Source organism: Dermacentor andersoni, chromosome 7, assembly GCF_023375885.2.
Source record: "Dermacentor andersoni chromosome 7, qqDerAnde1_hic_scaffold, whole genome shotgun sequence".
In the NCBI taxonomy this organism is placed as follows: Eukaryota; Metazoa; Arthropoda; class Arachnida; order Ixodida; family Ixodidae; genus Dermacentor; species Dermacentor andersoni.
Window position 1 is genome coordinate 100,421,729 of NC_092820.1, and position 17,016 is coordinate 100,438,744.

The following is a 17,016-nucleotide window of genomic DNA, read 5'->3' on the forward strand; positions in this document are numbered from 1 at the left end:
GATGGCCGAAGGGGAAGGTCAAAATTCCTGAACATGATTGCAACCACGTCCCTGTTTTTTGCGCTTATTCGATGAGCTATGACGTGTGAGCTAAAGCAGCTGCCATATTTAGGTAACTGTAGCACTAATGATTTTACACCGTGTACTTTTCCGATGACCACAAACAGTAATATTGTTTTTCTGAAACTCCGCGCTCACAGTATTAGTTGTAGCACACTGTCTTCAAAAAATTGCATAAGCAGGTCGCTCAAACATAAAATCCGAGAAGACCTGAACGCTTCTTATGTGGTGTGAATCCGAAATGTCCAGTTTAACGCTGCTCAGCGGACCTTCGAGTTATGCACTCCTCGCCGACAGGCGAGCGGGTTGAGACGGTTTTCGTGTTTCGATTTGGCCTTACCGAGGCGTAATTCGAACGCAGGCGAGATCCTGCGTGGACAATGAACGCGCCGATAACACAGGCTTCTGAGAGCGAGAGCGAGGGTGATGTGAAGTCATGGCGATGCCCTCTGCCTCGTGGAAAACCTGGCGCGCTGGTGTTCTGTTTCGCCCGCTCTGCTGCTTCGAGGCCCGAGCCAGCAAAGCGACCCGCGTGCTATAACGTGGCGTCGCAGCCAATAGTGATTCTAGGTGATTTCGCTGCTGCAGACACCAGCGGCTTTTTCGATCAGTGGGCCATGTAATGCTCTTGCATAAATATTGCTTACAGTTGCAATTTCACACCCTTCAGGAGTCATGGTAATACTGGCTTGCACAACAGGCCATCGTTGGGTGGTTGTAAGTCGCGAAGTTCATTGCACGCAACTATCTTGCGTGCTGTAAACTTCAGTGCTCACTGCATGTAAGGCGAAATATAAACAATTACTCCATGCGCAGCAACCTGTTGTGTCCTCGGCGGAAGATGTTGAGGCATCTTCCATGGTGACCGTCGAGAATTCGCAAGAAAAAGGTGAGCCAAGTTCAAAATCTTCGTAAATTTAGCTTCACTGACTTGACTGTAGGTTGAATTAATGCGGTTTTAACTAACACAAATCGGGCCTGTCGGTTGACCTAAACTTTCACGCTCATTGCATAGCAAAAATCTTGATTCAGTAAGTGCAGATGCCGCGATACTGTATACGGGAGTTCACTGGCAAGTTGCCTGCTTCTAATTTCCTGTACTGCTTTATGCTTGCGATTGAAAGTATGTATACCAGATCGGTTGTTATTGGCACGAGTGTCGCTGGCTAACAACCCTATTTTCATATCTAGCGAGCTCAAGCCAATGCCTAATAAAGTGAGCAGAATAACGGCCGGCCGTGTAGATCTATAGTAAAACATGACACATGTAATACGGATGGTGTAAATACGGCTCCTACAAGCAGCAGTACGTTGCCTTTTCGTTCACTTCCATTTTCTTTTTTTCCTTTTTGTTTTTACATTTGAATTATAACAATGAACAAATAATTTCCCCTGTGTCCTGCCTGACTTCATTTTCTTTTGGCCTCATACGGTTATAACAAAAAAAAAACAAGTCCCTCAGTTTCAAGTTTTTTTTCTGCTCACGGCTTCCAATTAATGTTTGTTCAGTAATCAGACTGGGTAGCGTTCTATTTGTTTAGCTGCTTGCGCATTCATAATTACAAATGTCATAATATAGCAATATCTTTATTAATAACGTGTTTCCGTTCACTCAGGCGCCAAATGTTGCATCAAGGAGCATACGCCAAAATGTAGCTGAACTCTGTAATCTGCAGGGAAGAACAAACTTCGCGAAACATAAGCGTTCATCTTGCGCCAATCTAAGAAAGCAATAATGATTTCAATAGAGGTAGAAAATAGATGCATCCAAAGTAAGCTATAAAAATTTTGGGAAGTTTTTTTTCTTGTGCAGTGTTTGCGCAGCGCAGTGTGCAAGCTGTTTTGACCGTACAATTATCTGCTCGGCATGCTTCTGAACATATATGAAGTCAGCACTGTTTCAGGCAACACTGGGACGCGTCTAGACTAATCTCGCATTGAGTCTGAGAATAGCAAACGCTGTCAAGAAAAGGAGAAAGAGTGCACGCCATGAAAATTTGCTAAAACATTACAGCGGTCGTTTTGTTAAGCTTCACAGGGTGGGTATAAACTGGCTGCATACGTCCGCTACGCGCATAAAACTGACGCATATGTGCAGAACGTGCTTATCCTTTAACTGCCCCTCCCCAGGAAGAAAAAGGAAAGAAAGAAGAAAATTTGGGCAAGAGCACTCTTCGCGATGGTCATGAATAAAATGACTAAACGATGACTTTAATAAGTGTTTACGTTCTTACAGTATAGGTAAGCGTATATTTACCACCGAGGAATTGAATTTAGCAAGAATATTCGCCGTGCTTCTAGAACGGCAAATACGTCAGTGGCGCGGTAAGCGATGGCATGGTATACCATAAAAAACAACAGGCGAGAAATCTTGCGACGTTAAATAAGGTGTAAACAGAGATAGCGTTGCCGGAAACAAATGATGAGAAAGTATGTACCTCACAGCTAGAGCCATCAGCAAAAGGAAGCCGCGGCTGGTAATACTTGCATAGCTTCAAAAATGTGGTCACTGCCATGGGAAACTCACAAATTTATCTTTTATTTAGTCTGATTGTTAGCGTAGTTAAGCCAAATATTGCCATTTGTCTCCCAACTGCGACATGGAGACATTTGTTGCAGACCTTACGTTCGCATCGGCAGATATTTCAACAATATAGAAATGTGTGACGAAACAAGCATTATTTAAGGGTCTTTCTTATTCACACTGCGTTTGATTATATGCGGCTAAGAAAATTTTGCCAGGCCACGGCTTTTTTTTTTTCGGCTCTCATTGGGGCGTGCTATTTATGTTTTATCAGTACTTCTAGTACAGGCGTCCATATAGGTTGTAGAAAGCTGGGAGTGGTGTGCTGGTGTTTTTGTGTCTGGCGGGTGTGAATTGATAGGATGCGTGTCGGGTCTTTTCCATGCAATTTAGTGTGTAGTGGAGCTAAAGTACATTGGAAATATGCGAAGTTGTAATTCTCTCTGTCAGGGATATCTTCGAACAAAATGCGAACTCCTTTCCTGGCGAGAAGCTCTTGTAAACTTTTCTTCTATCTTGGCTGAAATTGATTTCTGCGTCAATATTGAGTTACTTTCTAATGGCTGCTGCGGCACAAACATTCCTTCCCTTTCTGGATTTTTTTTGCCTTCCTGCAGTTCTGAATGCGCGAAGAAACGAGGAGAATCTTAGTTTCGTTACTTTGTTTTTTTTTTATACGCGGCAGTTTTATGATAACCCTATAAGTATTTCGCATAGGAAATGCAGCAGACGTAAAGCGCGGGTTACGAAAGCTAAAGAGAAGCGCCGCGCTAACCCATGCGGTGCTGCGCTGTTGAGCCCGAGATATCGGTGTCGATCCCGGCCACGCCGGCCTCATTTCAATGGTGGTGAAATGTAGAAAGGGTCATGTACTTAGACTATAGGAGCACTTTAATGAACCCCGGGTAGTCAAACTTAACCCGCAGTCCTTCACTACGATGTACCTCGTAATCATAATGTCGTTTAGGCACATTAAAATTTTTAAAGTTAAAAATTATTTCTTCCTTTTGCTGCTCTGCCCAGTCCTGGAATGTTGTTTGTTGTTCCAGACAGAGAGCAACTCCGCGTTCCAATTTCCTTGGTGCGCTTTGTATAAAACGAAACGCGTGAGTCAATAGCTTTAGTGTTCTTTGCGATGAAGTGAAGCATGGAACATGATTTTCGCCGTCGCGTTGTTGATTTAAGCCAGCCAGAATGTTGCGGAAAGCTTACCGCCGTGGCTCTAACCATCTACGATGCTTCCTGTCGTCCCTTGCCTTTATTTATAGTCAACACTGAATTTTCAGACACCACCGACTACGATAGAAAGTGCATGGCAACAGCTGTCATGGGACCATGCACGGCGTTCTTCAGGCTATGGGCTTACAACTTCAAGAAGGGTCAATGCGAACAGTTCATCTACGGGGGCTGTGGCGGTACCGAAAACCAGTACCGCACCAAGGAAAAATGCGAGATGGCCTGCAAACTCCCCAAAGGCAATGTTGCTTCTCTTGCACTTTTTTTTTTAGCGAACAAGTGTTATTTTTCATTTCGTGTGATTTCAAGACGCAGGTAGCGTCAGAATTAGTGGGATTGTGAGATATAAAATTTGTAGTGTTCTATGAATTAAGAAATTTGCATATGCTAGTTAAAATCGGTTGGCGCAAAACAGGGGTAATTGGCGATCGCAGGGAGAGGCCTGTGAGTAGTGTAATGGCCAGTCATGAGATCGTGCCATGTATCCGTTGGTGCCCCGTCGCTGTTTCAGCTTTTCAATGCCACTCTTGTTTTCTTGCTCTCGTTTTTTTTTTTTTTTGTCTGTGCTATTAAACAAAATGGCAGCTTGACAGTTGTGTGTTGTTTCATTGGCTTCGTGCTAAATCTAGTCAATCCGCGACCCCAAAATATCTGGTCACCCTGCGTACTCAACAAAACCAAAAGGTTATGGGCGCAGGACGACGCATCGACCACTTTTTGGAAGAAATGAGATTGGCTTGGTTGAGTGATGAAAAAGTGCGACCACGTTGAAGCATAAAACGTCAATCTACACCGCCTTCACTACGTCGTGCCAATGTTTTCAGAAGTTTACACAGGCGTGAGTATCGTGGAACTGTCGGGCAGAAGTGACTAACAAGCGGTGTGTGCCCATGAAGAAAAGTGAGAAGTGCGTATTTTCTTTTAGCAAGAAAGACGGACCGTCACGCGACACCGGCGTTGCTGCAGGCTTCATGTTGGATGTGTACGGAAGATGCTTAGGCACATCCGGCGTGAGTACGGCAAAACTGTCAGGAAGTGACTGACAAACTCTTTTCAGTGGATGATAGCGGCAAAATTTTTCGGGAAGAAGTGACTGACAAATCGTTTTCGCGTACGCTATTTGAGAAACAGCTCCGAAGAAGAGGGCTTTGTCCCTTTTGCGTTCGAAGATCAGCGAATATGTGGGCATTAGACGAGTTTAGACGGCCGCAGTTGTCATGAGATAACTATAACACATGGTCGATAAGGGTAAGAGTAGCTCTCGTACAGAAGGGACGCTGAGAAGCGATTGACCCTGGTTTCTATAATAGAGAAATGAACGAGCAAGAAAAGCAGACTGACAACAAGGCCCTGACCTTTCTGTTCATTATCGTCGAGGACAACTACCTGGTCGACATCGGGACTTGCAGAACTGCAAAAGAAGCCTCGAATACGCTGCAGGAAATGCACTCAAAATTTCGACTCTTGCATATACTCCAGCTGAGGCGCGACTTTTTCAACGTAAAAATGAAGAGACAGGAGTAAATGCAAGATTACCTAGGAAGATCGATGGTGCCGCATAGGAAGTTGTCATATGCAGGCTACGCATTTACAGACAGAGAGGTTGCATTAGTGATGCTAATGGGCTTCCTGATACATACGAACCACTCATTCTGAATTTGGAGCAAGACGAACAAACCTTCACGACCAAAGCAGGGAAGACAAGGCTGCTGATCGAAGAAAAGAGAAACCTGCATCGTGACAAATATCGGTTAAGCGACGAAGAAAGTCAGACAAGGGCCCTGATCACTAAAGCTCGAATAAGGACTGAGAACAAGCAACCAAACGAGAAGGTGCGTCAACTAACTGTCAAGAAGGACGAGAAGTTTCGTCAATGCACCTCAAGTATGCAAAAGAAGAAGGTGCGATGCTTTGCTTGTGGCAAAATTGGACATATCGCCAGAGATTGTGACCAGTTTCAAGACGAAGGGGATGACCAGAAGAAGAGAAACTCATCACAGGCAAAGATTGCAACACAGATGGCTTTATGTGCCAAAAATGTGATAACAGCGCCTCCTAATGTGTGGCATCTTGATAGCGGTGCTACAGATCGCATGAAGATTGCATGACATAGCACAAGGCGAAGGTCACTGACTTCAAGCCATGCGAGTCAGGAGTAGAAACTACAAACAAAGAATCCATGAGTGTCATGGGGAAAGAAAGAGTTCAGATTCCACTATCTGAAGAGTGCGGTGGGTCATTCATCAGGCTAGAAGGTGTCTTCTATGTGCCCGACTTGAACGGCAACCTACTATCAGTCGGAAGAATTGAAGAGCGAGTTTTGCACGTGACGTTCGCCGGGGGCAAAGCCGAAGTTACAAAGGACACCGGTCAGCTGATCCTTACTGCAACCCGAGAAGGAAGACAGTGCTCTGTCAAAGAAGAAATAATATCGACGAAGATGGCAAAGACAAAAGACGCAGCTTTGTGGCACATGCGACTAGGCCACCTTCACCAGGATGCTGTCCGACGCCTCTGTGGAGCTAGTGAAGACCCTGTGAAGGACAAATGTGACACATGTCTGGGAAAGCCAAGGCGAAGCAGTTTCTTAAAGGGTGAGGCAACACGGGCTAAGGTTCCACTGGAGCTGGGGCATTCAGATGTGGTTAGAAAGATCACACCAAAGACCAAAGGGGGCTCCAATTACTTTGTAACCTTCACAGACGACTACTCAAGATATACTGTGGTGTACCCCATGAAGGCTAAAAACGAAGTGCTTAAGATGTTTGACAAGTACAGATGCATGGCGGAAAATCTGCACAACATGAAGATGAATACCTTGCGTAGTGACAATGGGGGAGAGTACACAAGCAAAGAGTTCAACAAGTACCTGGCCAAGCATGACATAAGGCACCAGCTGACCATTCCTGGCACGCCTGAGCAGAATGGAGTCGCAGTGAGAATGAACCAAACATTGCTTGACATGACGGGGTGCCACGTCATCGCAGAAGATGAGAAGCAGATTGCTGACTTGAAGAGCCACTTGGGTCAAGAATTTGATACAAGAGACTTGGGTTAAGCTAGCCACATTCTTTCCATACGACTGAAAAAAGAAAAAGATGGAAAACCAACACTGAACCAGACGGCCTATGCTAACGACATACTGGAGAAGTTTGGCATGTCAGATGCAAAGGCAGCAGCATCTCCTTTGGATCCTGGAAGCAAGTACCAAAAAGGAGACAATAACCCATCAAGTGAGGACCTGACCCGCAAGTACAGACAAGCAATTGGTGCGTTGCTTTACCTTGTCGGAGGCACAAGGCCGGACTTGGCTTTTTCGACTACTTACATGAACCAGTTCAATGAACATCCCACAGAAGAACATTGGAATGGCGTAAGGCACATTCTTCGCTATGTGAAACAGACAAAGAATAATGCACAAGTCTACCAGAGAACTAGGAAGTGCATACAAACTTTTGCGACACAGACTGGGCTAATGACAAGGCTGAGAGGAAGTCATTCAGCGTGTGTGTGTTCACGCTAGCTGATGTTGGGATTTCCTGGAGTAGTAAGAAGCAGCCAACTGCCAACAATCGAAGCGGAATATGTAGCAATGTGTCAGGCTACAAAGGAACTAATGTGGCTCCAAAATTTCATGAAGGAAGTTAATGAGCACAAATTCATGCACGTACCACACATTTTAATGGCTGACAACCGGGGTGCAATTCGCTTGCGAAAAGCCAAGTTACTTCAGATAGCAGGAAACAGATTGACCTTAAGTATTAGTTCCTGAGAGAAAAAGTCGAAGAGGGAAAGTTACAACTCCAGTACGTCGAATCGTGGAACAACTATGCCGACCTCTTCACTAGCAAGGCTAAGGTTCACGTCGTGAGCGCAATGGTCCAGTATATGGAACAAAACATGTGTAGCGACCGCCGACGCTGACCAGAGCGGCACAAATTCCGAGTACAGCGGGAGTCCCCCCGCTGCTATAACATCTAGTTTTATGTGTTGTGTGAGTTCCTTCGGTCCACCGGGCACTGTTCTTGGCCTGCGGCTCCGGGCTCATTCACAAGTGTGAGGAAGCCCCCGAACCCCGGTCCCTCGGCCCCGCGTTGTTTTCCTGAGCGTTGCGGCTGCGTCCCGAGACGACACGCTACGCGATCCTCCAATTGGCTCGTGGAGCGTGACGTAGGTCAGAATCTTTGACTGGCCTAGCCTGCTAGCCCAGTCAGTGCTAGCTGGCTCGCTAACGTGGGAAGGACGAGCGCCGTCTTTCCCGGTAAGGTACGTGAGCAACTATCTGTGTGCTCAATTCTCCGGCCTTGAACATTAACGCACTTTGCCATTTTCCGTGGCTTGCTGAGTGGCTCTGCGTTTTGCCGTTGCGGTAGTCGCAGAGGCTCGGGGCGTCACATTCCGTGTGTCCAAACCGTCGCTCATCAGCATCCGTGCGGAAAACGCCAGGTAGTGTGTGCGAACACATCCCAGCCCGCGTATTTGAAGCTTCTTTGGAATGAACCATTCTTCGAGGCGGCGCGGCACCTGCCTACCTCCGCCATCGGGGAGTAGCTGACACCGAGCGTGTTCCGTGCGTTTTTTTAATATTTGCCATAATTTTCTACGCAATAACTGCATTAACTCTCCTGGACGTCTCGTGTTCCTGGGAGAGGGCTCCATACATATGGCAAGAGCCGGCCAAGCCATTTGGCTCGGTGCTCGAACCTGCGGTGGGTCTATCGCCGTACGCCGTCCCGTCCTGTCGCGAAGCCCGCTTTTCGGATGATTTGCCAACATAGCGAGGGGCGACATTGAGTGAGCCCTAGATATATATTGTGATGCTGCAACGGAGGAGCATGGCAGAGGAAGAAGCGACGCGAGTTTTTTGGGTGATCGGCTGTGTTGGACCATCCCGTGTCTTCTCTACTCTTTCCACTGTAAATAAATCCATTCTACAGCCGTAACAAGTGGTGGCGGTACTGGGTACTTGACGCCATGGACAATCCAGTCCTAAACCTTCTTCCAAGAAGCAGACACCTGGCCGGACTACCACCAGAGTCAACAAGCATGGCCGACGCTGAAGCAGTCCGGTCAACGAACACCACCTAAGAGGTCATCATTCAAGCCAGCCAGAGACCAAAGCAACCTAGCTTCTCGATGCCGGAACCACGCATCTTCTCAGGTAAAACAGGTGAAGACGTGGATAACTGGCGGAGGCACTAAAAATGAGTAAGCGGGCATAACGGGTGAAGTACGTCAGCGCAGCTTGAGAACGTCGCATTTTTTATCGCTAGTACCGCTCTACTTTGGTTTGATAATCATGAATGCGTGCTGACCACTTGATATATGTTTGTCTAGGAATTCAAAGTCCGCTTTGGCGATTCGAATTCTAAAAAAAAGGAAGCCGAACAGATTCTCTCGCGCAGAGCCCAATTGCCTGGTGAAACGTGTACAACGTATTTGAAGAAGCATTGAAGCTATGCGAAATTGTAAATGCGAATGTGTCCGATGAAGACGAAGTGAGAGCTGCGATCGCCAGAGTGTGAAGACGTGTCCCACTTTGGCTCTTCGATGTTTTCTTTTAAGCTTGTGTGGAACTACCAATCAACGTGGTAAAACACTGAGCAACGACACTGTGAGTAGACAAAGGCATCGTTGAAGACGTCTGGAGCTTTTTAATAACGAAATAGAACCTGAAATCATACCCGCCGCCACCGCGGGCAGCGAGCGCCCCGTTTTTCGACGTACCCAGCTCGTGTGCACGAAGACGCGCCCGCGCCATTTGCAGTCCATCCTCTGTGGCAACAGTAATCGTACCAATCGCTCGATGAGTCCCCTGTATCTGAGTTCAGCCTTGCACCGCCGCCGACCCGACTGCGCCATTCGGCATCCCCGCACCGTCGTCGGGCGCCGTCCCCGCCGCAGCTCGGAAACCAGCTGGTGCGGCCAATAGAGGTGAGGTGGCAAGACGTCCAGACTCGCCAATTCCTCCGTCTACCGTTATGTTGAAGAGTAAACTGTGTGTGTGCGTCTGTGTTTGTGTGTACACACGGTGTAAATATTACTGCTCATGTGGACATGGGTGCCGCCATTTCTGTTATGAGCGTTCGCTTCAAAGATCGCTTAGGACATACAGTTATGTTCGCGTGGGGTCGCAAGAAATTTTTAGTGGTTTTGGAGGTGAACTGTTGCACCCTGTTGGTGTTTCTTCGGTTTTGGTTGCGATTGGATGACGGAGCTTTGAAGCCGAGTTCATTGCATTGGTCCACGAAACTCATGATGCTATTTTAGGCATAGATTTCCTGCTACACTTCAAGTGCTTGAATGAAGTGCTACACTTGGCTGTGCGACTGGAAAGATTTTACTACGGAGCACGTTGCCAATCACCATACTTGTTGCTTTGCAGACAAATCAAACCGACGTGTGTTCGCTGTCTCAAGTTGTGTTTCTGCCTGGTCGGACAGCCATGTTAGTTCCCATGGGTTCTTCACCTGTCCGGATGTGGTCATGCAGCGCTCTTGTCGAGCCAGATAATAACAACGCGATTAAGAAGAATGTGTTGGTTTCTCGATCGATTGTTGTTCAAACCATCGACGGGCGTGCTTTCTTGTGGGCAGTAAAGGCTTCTGGAGGCCCTGCCAGCTGGACTTAAAGTGGCAATATTTGAGAAGCAAGCCACAATTAATGTACTCACAGTTGCAGCGTTTTCACGCATGAGTCGACCATCGCTCAACTATTCGGATTACTTGCGACGTATGATAAACAAGCCATTGTCGTTTTCCGAGTAGGATGTACTCCAACAAGCGCTTTGCGGCTACAGGTCAGTATTTGATTTTGCTGAACGCGAGCGTTGTCTAATGTTGCAGGAATTTCACATGCACAACCGCATCAACACAGGGCAAGCGACTCCGGTACGTTCGAAACACTATCGCATATCTCCCACGGAAAGAAAAGTGATTGCCAAATAGGTCGACGACATGCTGCAGAAAGGCATTATTCTGGAATTTTGCTGTCTTTGGGCAGCTCCCGTTATACTAGTGAAAACGAAAGCCAACTCATGGAGATTTTGTGTTGACTACCGCCGCCGGAATGCCGTCACAAAACAAGACGTGTATCCCTTACCGTGCATTGACGGTGCTGTTGACTGCTTTCACTACACCTCGCACTTTTCATCGGTTGACCTCCCATGCACCCGTCTGGAAAAGAAAAGACTACTTTTGTTACGCGTAACGGACTCTACGAGTTTAACGTCATGCCATCTGGCTTATCTAATGCCCCAGCAACCTTCGAGCGATTTGTGGTCTCCATCCTCCGCCGTCTCAAATGGGAGATTTGCATGTATTATTAGACGATGGGGTTATTTTCGGCCGAACCTTCCACGAGCACAACCAGCGGCTCGGTGTTGTTTTCGACTGCATCCAATAGGTTGGCCTTAATTCAAAGCATAAGAAGTGTCATTTTGGTGAGCGTCAAGCCTTTGTTCTGGGACATCTCGTCGACAAGGACGGTATACGGCTAGACCCCCGAAAGATTTCCGCTGTTCGCATTTTTAAACATCTGACGACAGTGAATGACCTCTGAAGTGTCCTGCGCCTTTGTCCGTATTTCCACAGGTGAACGAAATCCCATGTTTCATGGTTTTAAAGATGACCCGACCACATGGCTTACCATCGTCAACTCGCTTGCTCTCAATCACTCCTGGGAGGAGGCTGGTAGAAAAATCGGTTGCCGAACGCCCTCTTCGAGGATCCGCCCAAGCATGGTGTCTATTCCAAAGCACCGCATATAACACATGGCCGACTTGGAGCGCGGCCCTGACGGGCGCGCTAGCACCGCTCCTGAGCGCTTATGACGCGCGTTTTTTGACGATGCGGTGACTCCATCAAGGCTCAAACAAGGACACTGCAACCTACATTTACGACAATCTCTCCCTGTTACAAGCTTTCGACATACCCTAGCTCTCGCCGGCAGGTAGGCACTACGTGAACGACGGGGCACACGACTCGATGCACACTGCTCTCTTGTCCCTGCACACACACCAGGCCGACATCATTTTCGTACTAGAGGCGGTAGAGTTTCAGGACACTTCTAGTTGACACTCGTCACAGGAGACAGCTACACCGAGACGCGTTTGCTTTGCGTGTGGGTGGTCCGATCATGGATGTAAGAACTGCCCCTAAGTCCAACATCCATCTTTGCAGCATCAAACATGCCCACTTCCAACACTCATGGTACATGTCGACGGAATCGGACAAGTTACGGCGCTTGTCGATACTGAAAGACAGCGTACAGCGTTGCTTCGACGCCACGTCCCAGAAACTCTCCAGCTTTGGACTGAGGCTCTCCTACGGGACCTCCGTGGTGACGTACTACTGGTCTGTTTCCTGAACCTCTCTCTCCAAACCGAAGCCGGCACCAAGTTCTTGGACTCAGTGCCGTCTTCGAAGACCAGCCTGTAGACATGGTTTTAAGAGCCCACTACCTTCTTTCAGAAGTGCGGCTCACTGTGGAAGCGTCAGCCTCCTTTCTGTGGCTCCGAATAAGCCTCTAGCTCAAGCAACACAGGGTGAGCTGAAAACATTACTTAGACTTCACGCTATACTCGAAAGGCACGAGTCGTACTTCGCTGATACTACTTCGCAGCTACCCTACTAGAGAACAAACCAACCGACAATCATCCACCAGTGTCCATACCGCTGTGAAGATACACCGAACGACAACAGACTGTCATTGACCAATAGGTACAAGAAATGCTAGCCGCTAACGTCATCAGGCCACCTTCTAGTCCGTAGGCTGCATTTGTCGTCCTAGTCCGTAAAGAGAACGGCAATCTCCTATTCTGTGACGCCTATCGAGAGTAGAACAAACACACTAAACCAGATTCGTACCAACTGCCACGCATTGACGATGCTATTGGCGCCGTACGGATTGCCAGGTTCTTTTCGTCTCTATATTTAAACGCGGAATATTAGAAGATAAATGTGGCTGAAGAGGATAAGTTTAAGACGACCTTTTGGACGGCATCTCGCTTGTACCAATCAAATCAGATGCCTTTCTGACGGTGAACAGCCCCAAGTACTTTCCAGCGTGCCGTGAACACCATGTTGGGTGCACTGATAGACCACACCTGCGTTGTGTACCTCGACAAAATTTTAGTTACTTGGGAACCGAGAAACAAGATTTGTGAAACCTCAACGAAATTCTGCAGAGGTTGCATAACGGCGGGTTTCGACTTAACTGCGAGGAACGTAAGTTAGGATTGACTACAATATCTTACCTCGGCTATTGTATCTATCGCGACAGCGTACAACCCCTATCTGAACGCATAGACGCCGTAGCCAAATAACCAGTACCAACCTGTATTAAACAGCTCTAACTATTCCTCAGGGTAGCGTCCTACTTGCAGAAGTTTGTCCCGAACATTGCATCAACTGCTGCTCCACTCACGGACTTGTTATAGAAAGGTGCTCAATTTCAATGGGGACCTTCGCAGGACCGAGCGTTCCGGACTCTCAAACACCACCTGACATAGTCCGGTGCTGTGCCACTTCAATGAAGATTGGTTGACAGAAGTAGATATTGATGCGAGTCAGATCGGCGTAGGTGCAGTTTTGCTCCAGCGTGACACAAGTGGACGTGCACATGTCGCTTACGCAAGTCGTAAACTCTCAGACTCGGAGCATCATAACCATTCAAAAGAACTGGACTGCTTAGCTGTAGTTTGGAACGTGGATGAGAAGTTCCGTCAATATTTGTTTGACCGACAATTCATGGTAGTAATGGATAATGCCGCGATTTCATAGATATTCCAAAAGCACTACTTCAAACACAAGTTTACTCGATTGATTGTTCGGTTACAGGACTACACATACGACGTGCGTCACCGGGATGCAGCACAAAATGAGCTTGTGGACGCTTTATCCCGAAAACCAATCGACGAAGCCTCCCGGCGGACTCGAGAAGGCTAGATAATGTTTTCTCAACAAGACCTGACAAAGTATCAACGCGCCGACAAAGGTTTGGTTTGCCTTATAGAGTGTATTACGGATACGGGACGCAATGCCAAGTTTATTTTGCGTGATGTTACTTTGTATCGTCGCCAGTGCGCCAGTAAGAGAGACAAACGCCACCTTTCGGTGATCCCTGGTTCCTTACCATCGAGTAATTTGCGTGCCATCCACGACAACCCCGAAGGAGGCCATATCACTATTGTCAACCTTACGTAAGGCACAAGGACGATTTTGGTGACAGAGAATGGATGCGGATGTACTTTCATACGTCGCCAGCTGTGAGGTGTGTCCACAATACAGACGGCGTCCGGGAGGTTAACATAAATTCCTTATGCCCATTACGCCTCCTGAGATGGTTTTCTGCACGCTCGACACAGATTACATCGGCCCTCTTCCAATGGCGGACGCGGGTAATCGCTATAAAATAGTTCCTATGCAGTACTTGCCCGAGTTCGCAGAGGTCGCAGCCGTGCCTTCACCTGCAGCCATCTATGTCATCAGATTCTTGCGGGGCCACTTCGAATAGAGACGCGGTCTTTCAAAAAAGTTTATCTCCGACCGGTCGACGACCTTTCGCAGTCGTGAGCTCCGCACTTACCTACAACAAGATGGAGTTACGCATAACTTCGCGTCTGCCGGCCATACCCAAGCGAATGGCCTGAAGGAAAGGTCAAACCAGGCTATACAAGCTCGTCCCGCACCGTATTGCAAGAATCACAAACGAGGTGAAGCTGATTGAAAAGACCATCTCCAAGCGGCTGCGTACGGAATGAACACGGCTTTACAGAGCCCTACAGGAACGTGCCCATACGAGATCGCGTACGGCCAACTATCGAAACTTAGCGCTACATTCAGCTTGAACACGCCTATAAGAGTTTGACGTTTCGTGGCACGAAGGAAACTTTGTCGCAATATGCGAACGGAGGCGCGCAGAAGGATTGCGCATGTGCAAGATGCGCAATAACCGCACTACGACCGACACCTCCATCCTGCCCCACAATACTATAGAGGCGACGATGTCTGGGTACAACGAGGTGCACCGTCCTCTTCAAACAAACTGTACACGAAGTACGAAGGACATGTCCTTAATACCAAGCGCCTGGGGCGAACACTTGGCGAGTATGATCTACCGCTTTTGACTCGCGCATAGACAACAGAAAGCGAAGTAACTTTGCTGTGCATGTGTCACGCATTATTAGCTGCATCCGTCGACCGACGTAAGGGGACATCACGTGCCTTTTCTATAGGAGCAAACCAAGCGCAGCATGGCCGAGTGTAGTGAAGAGTGGAACCTTAGCTCGGAGGCTGTCCAGAGAGAGGTTGAGGGCAACGAAGTGGGAAATAGAACAGGTTGCCCAAGAAACGGGCGTTCTGTCTATCTCGTCTCTCTCTCTCTCTCTCTCTCTCTCTCTCTCTCTCTCTCTATATATATATATATATATATATATATATATGCAAAGCTCTCACGCAGAATGCTGTGCAATTGTGTTTTTGCGCATTGTTGCTACACATACTGCCCAAGGTACAAGGTCAGGAACTGAAAGTGCACTCTACGCAGGGCCCGCATACTCCGAGTTCGGGAGGGACAGTGAAGCCGTGGAATCTCCCCAGTTGCGGGGTAAGTACTCATGCCTTTCATACAAAGAGACGCGTGCCGGTGACATGACTTGCAAGCTGTATGCCCATCCCTCATATGGCGCCCCGGTGCTACATTCTTATATAGTGGCCCACGCTTCCGCCCTCCGCTCGTTCTTATTGGCTTCAGTTATGTCTCTTTCCTCAGACGCTCTTACGCTCCAAATTTTACTTGAACGCTTTGCACAAAACTTGTGACTTTGTTCTCCCGAGCTCTCATAACCACTAGGGATATTTATGGCTTTCAGTTGATTTTTTTTTTGTAGCACCATGGTTGGTTCCTTTTGTCCGCTTCTGCCTGCTACGGCCAGTCACTAATCCATTTTGCAGTGTGGCTCGTGTACGCCATTTAGGTCACTGCTAATTTTCCCCGTAATATTTCTCTTTCCTTCATTCGTGAATAGAAGTGAGAGGATTCTCTGGCAGCTCAAATTTCCGGCTTTATACCTCCTCGCAATATTTCCCTTTCATAACTTAACGGCCGCAAGCAACCGATTGTATAATTCAATAAAACTTAAAACAAAACAGCAAACCTATGACGCTGCGACGAATCGTACATCCAAGGAGCCAGCAAAGCTTGTCACACTTTTTCGCCACGTCAACACACGGTGCCCTCTGGGTTCCGTCAGATCTCGCGAGCTGCGGCACGCGCTCATTACGTCATATCTCGTCCTCATTTATGTAGCTGCTAAGCACATTCTGCTCGCGAAACAGGTTAATGCCTTCATCGCACTAAACAGGAACTTAATTACGTATATTCGCTTTATTGTTGTTGTTTCCCTGTGTTCGTTTGTTTGTTTGTGGGCGTTTTTATTTTGTATGGCTTGCTCTTTCTGCATGTTCTAGTCAATACCACAGTGTTACATAATGCAAATGAATTCCCGCAGTGTTGTCTGCGTGGTACTGCAGCCTGCCAGCAAAGACAGGACCTTACGAGGCAGCCATTGGGCGCTTCTTCTACAATGTCAACAGCGACACCTGTGAAGACTTCCTGTACGGAGGTTGTGAAGGCAACCGCAACAACTTTCGCACCTACGAGCAATGCCATGCAGCCTGCCATCCACGCCGTGTGGCGCTTGCTCGTGCGTGAGACCACGCGCCATCACACTACGGATATAGCTATATTAGTGCAGGGCTCTGCGCAAGTATCTAAGAGACAATAAGCACACCAAGTAATGAACTAGCGGACACAAGATTGAATGAGCTCATATCACTTGCAAGCTAGATACGCATTCTGTTCTCTGCGGTAGACAATTACCGGAGTCCACTACACCTTCCCGAGAAAACAGTTTGCTCCTTTGAGTGTGCTTGAACATTACGTACTGAATAAACTATGGTTAGTGCTTTTTGACAATTTGACAATTAGGTCGCTGAAAACATCGCGCGCGAAAATGTTAAATACGCTGACGAGTCTATGGTGACCCGGAGGGAAAACTTATCTTGAAAGGCGGTGGACAAAAAAAGCACGCAATGTCCACAAACTACAGATGCAGCTACGTATATTCCAGGCACGGAATCCTTTGCAAAGTACACCATTGTCGTGGTTCTTGCTGCAGACGCGTTTTCCAATTT

The 17,016-nt window shown here is 47.5% G+C and overlaps 1 protein-coding gene across 1 annotated transcript in view; it reads left to right on the plus strand.

Annotated features, from left to right (window-relative positions):
* LOC129385677 (BPTI/Kunitz domain-containing protein-like) overlaps positions 1 to 16,798 on the plus strand; it is a 63,952-nt gene extending 47,154 nt beyond the window's left edge. The window contains exons 4-7 of the mRNA XM_055072591.1: positions 877 to 949; positions 3,871 to 4,059; positions 15,368 to 15,427; positions 16,332 to 16,798. Of these exons, the coding sequence (XP_054928566.1) occupies positions 919 to 949; positions 3,871 to 4,059; positions 15,368 to 15,427; positions 16,332 to 16,534 (483 nt within the window). The 5' untranslated portion in view covers positions 877 to 918 and the 3' untranslated portion in view covers positions 16,535 to 16,798. The remainder of the gene's footprint in view (positions 1 to 876; positions 950 to 3,870; positions 4,060 to 15,367; positions 15,428 to 16,331) is intronic.
* Positions 16,799 to 17,016: the final 218 nt, after the last annotated feature.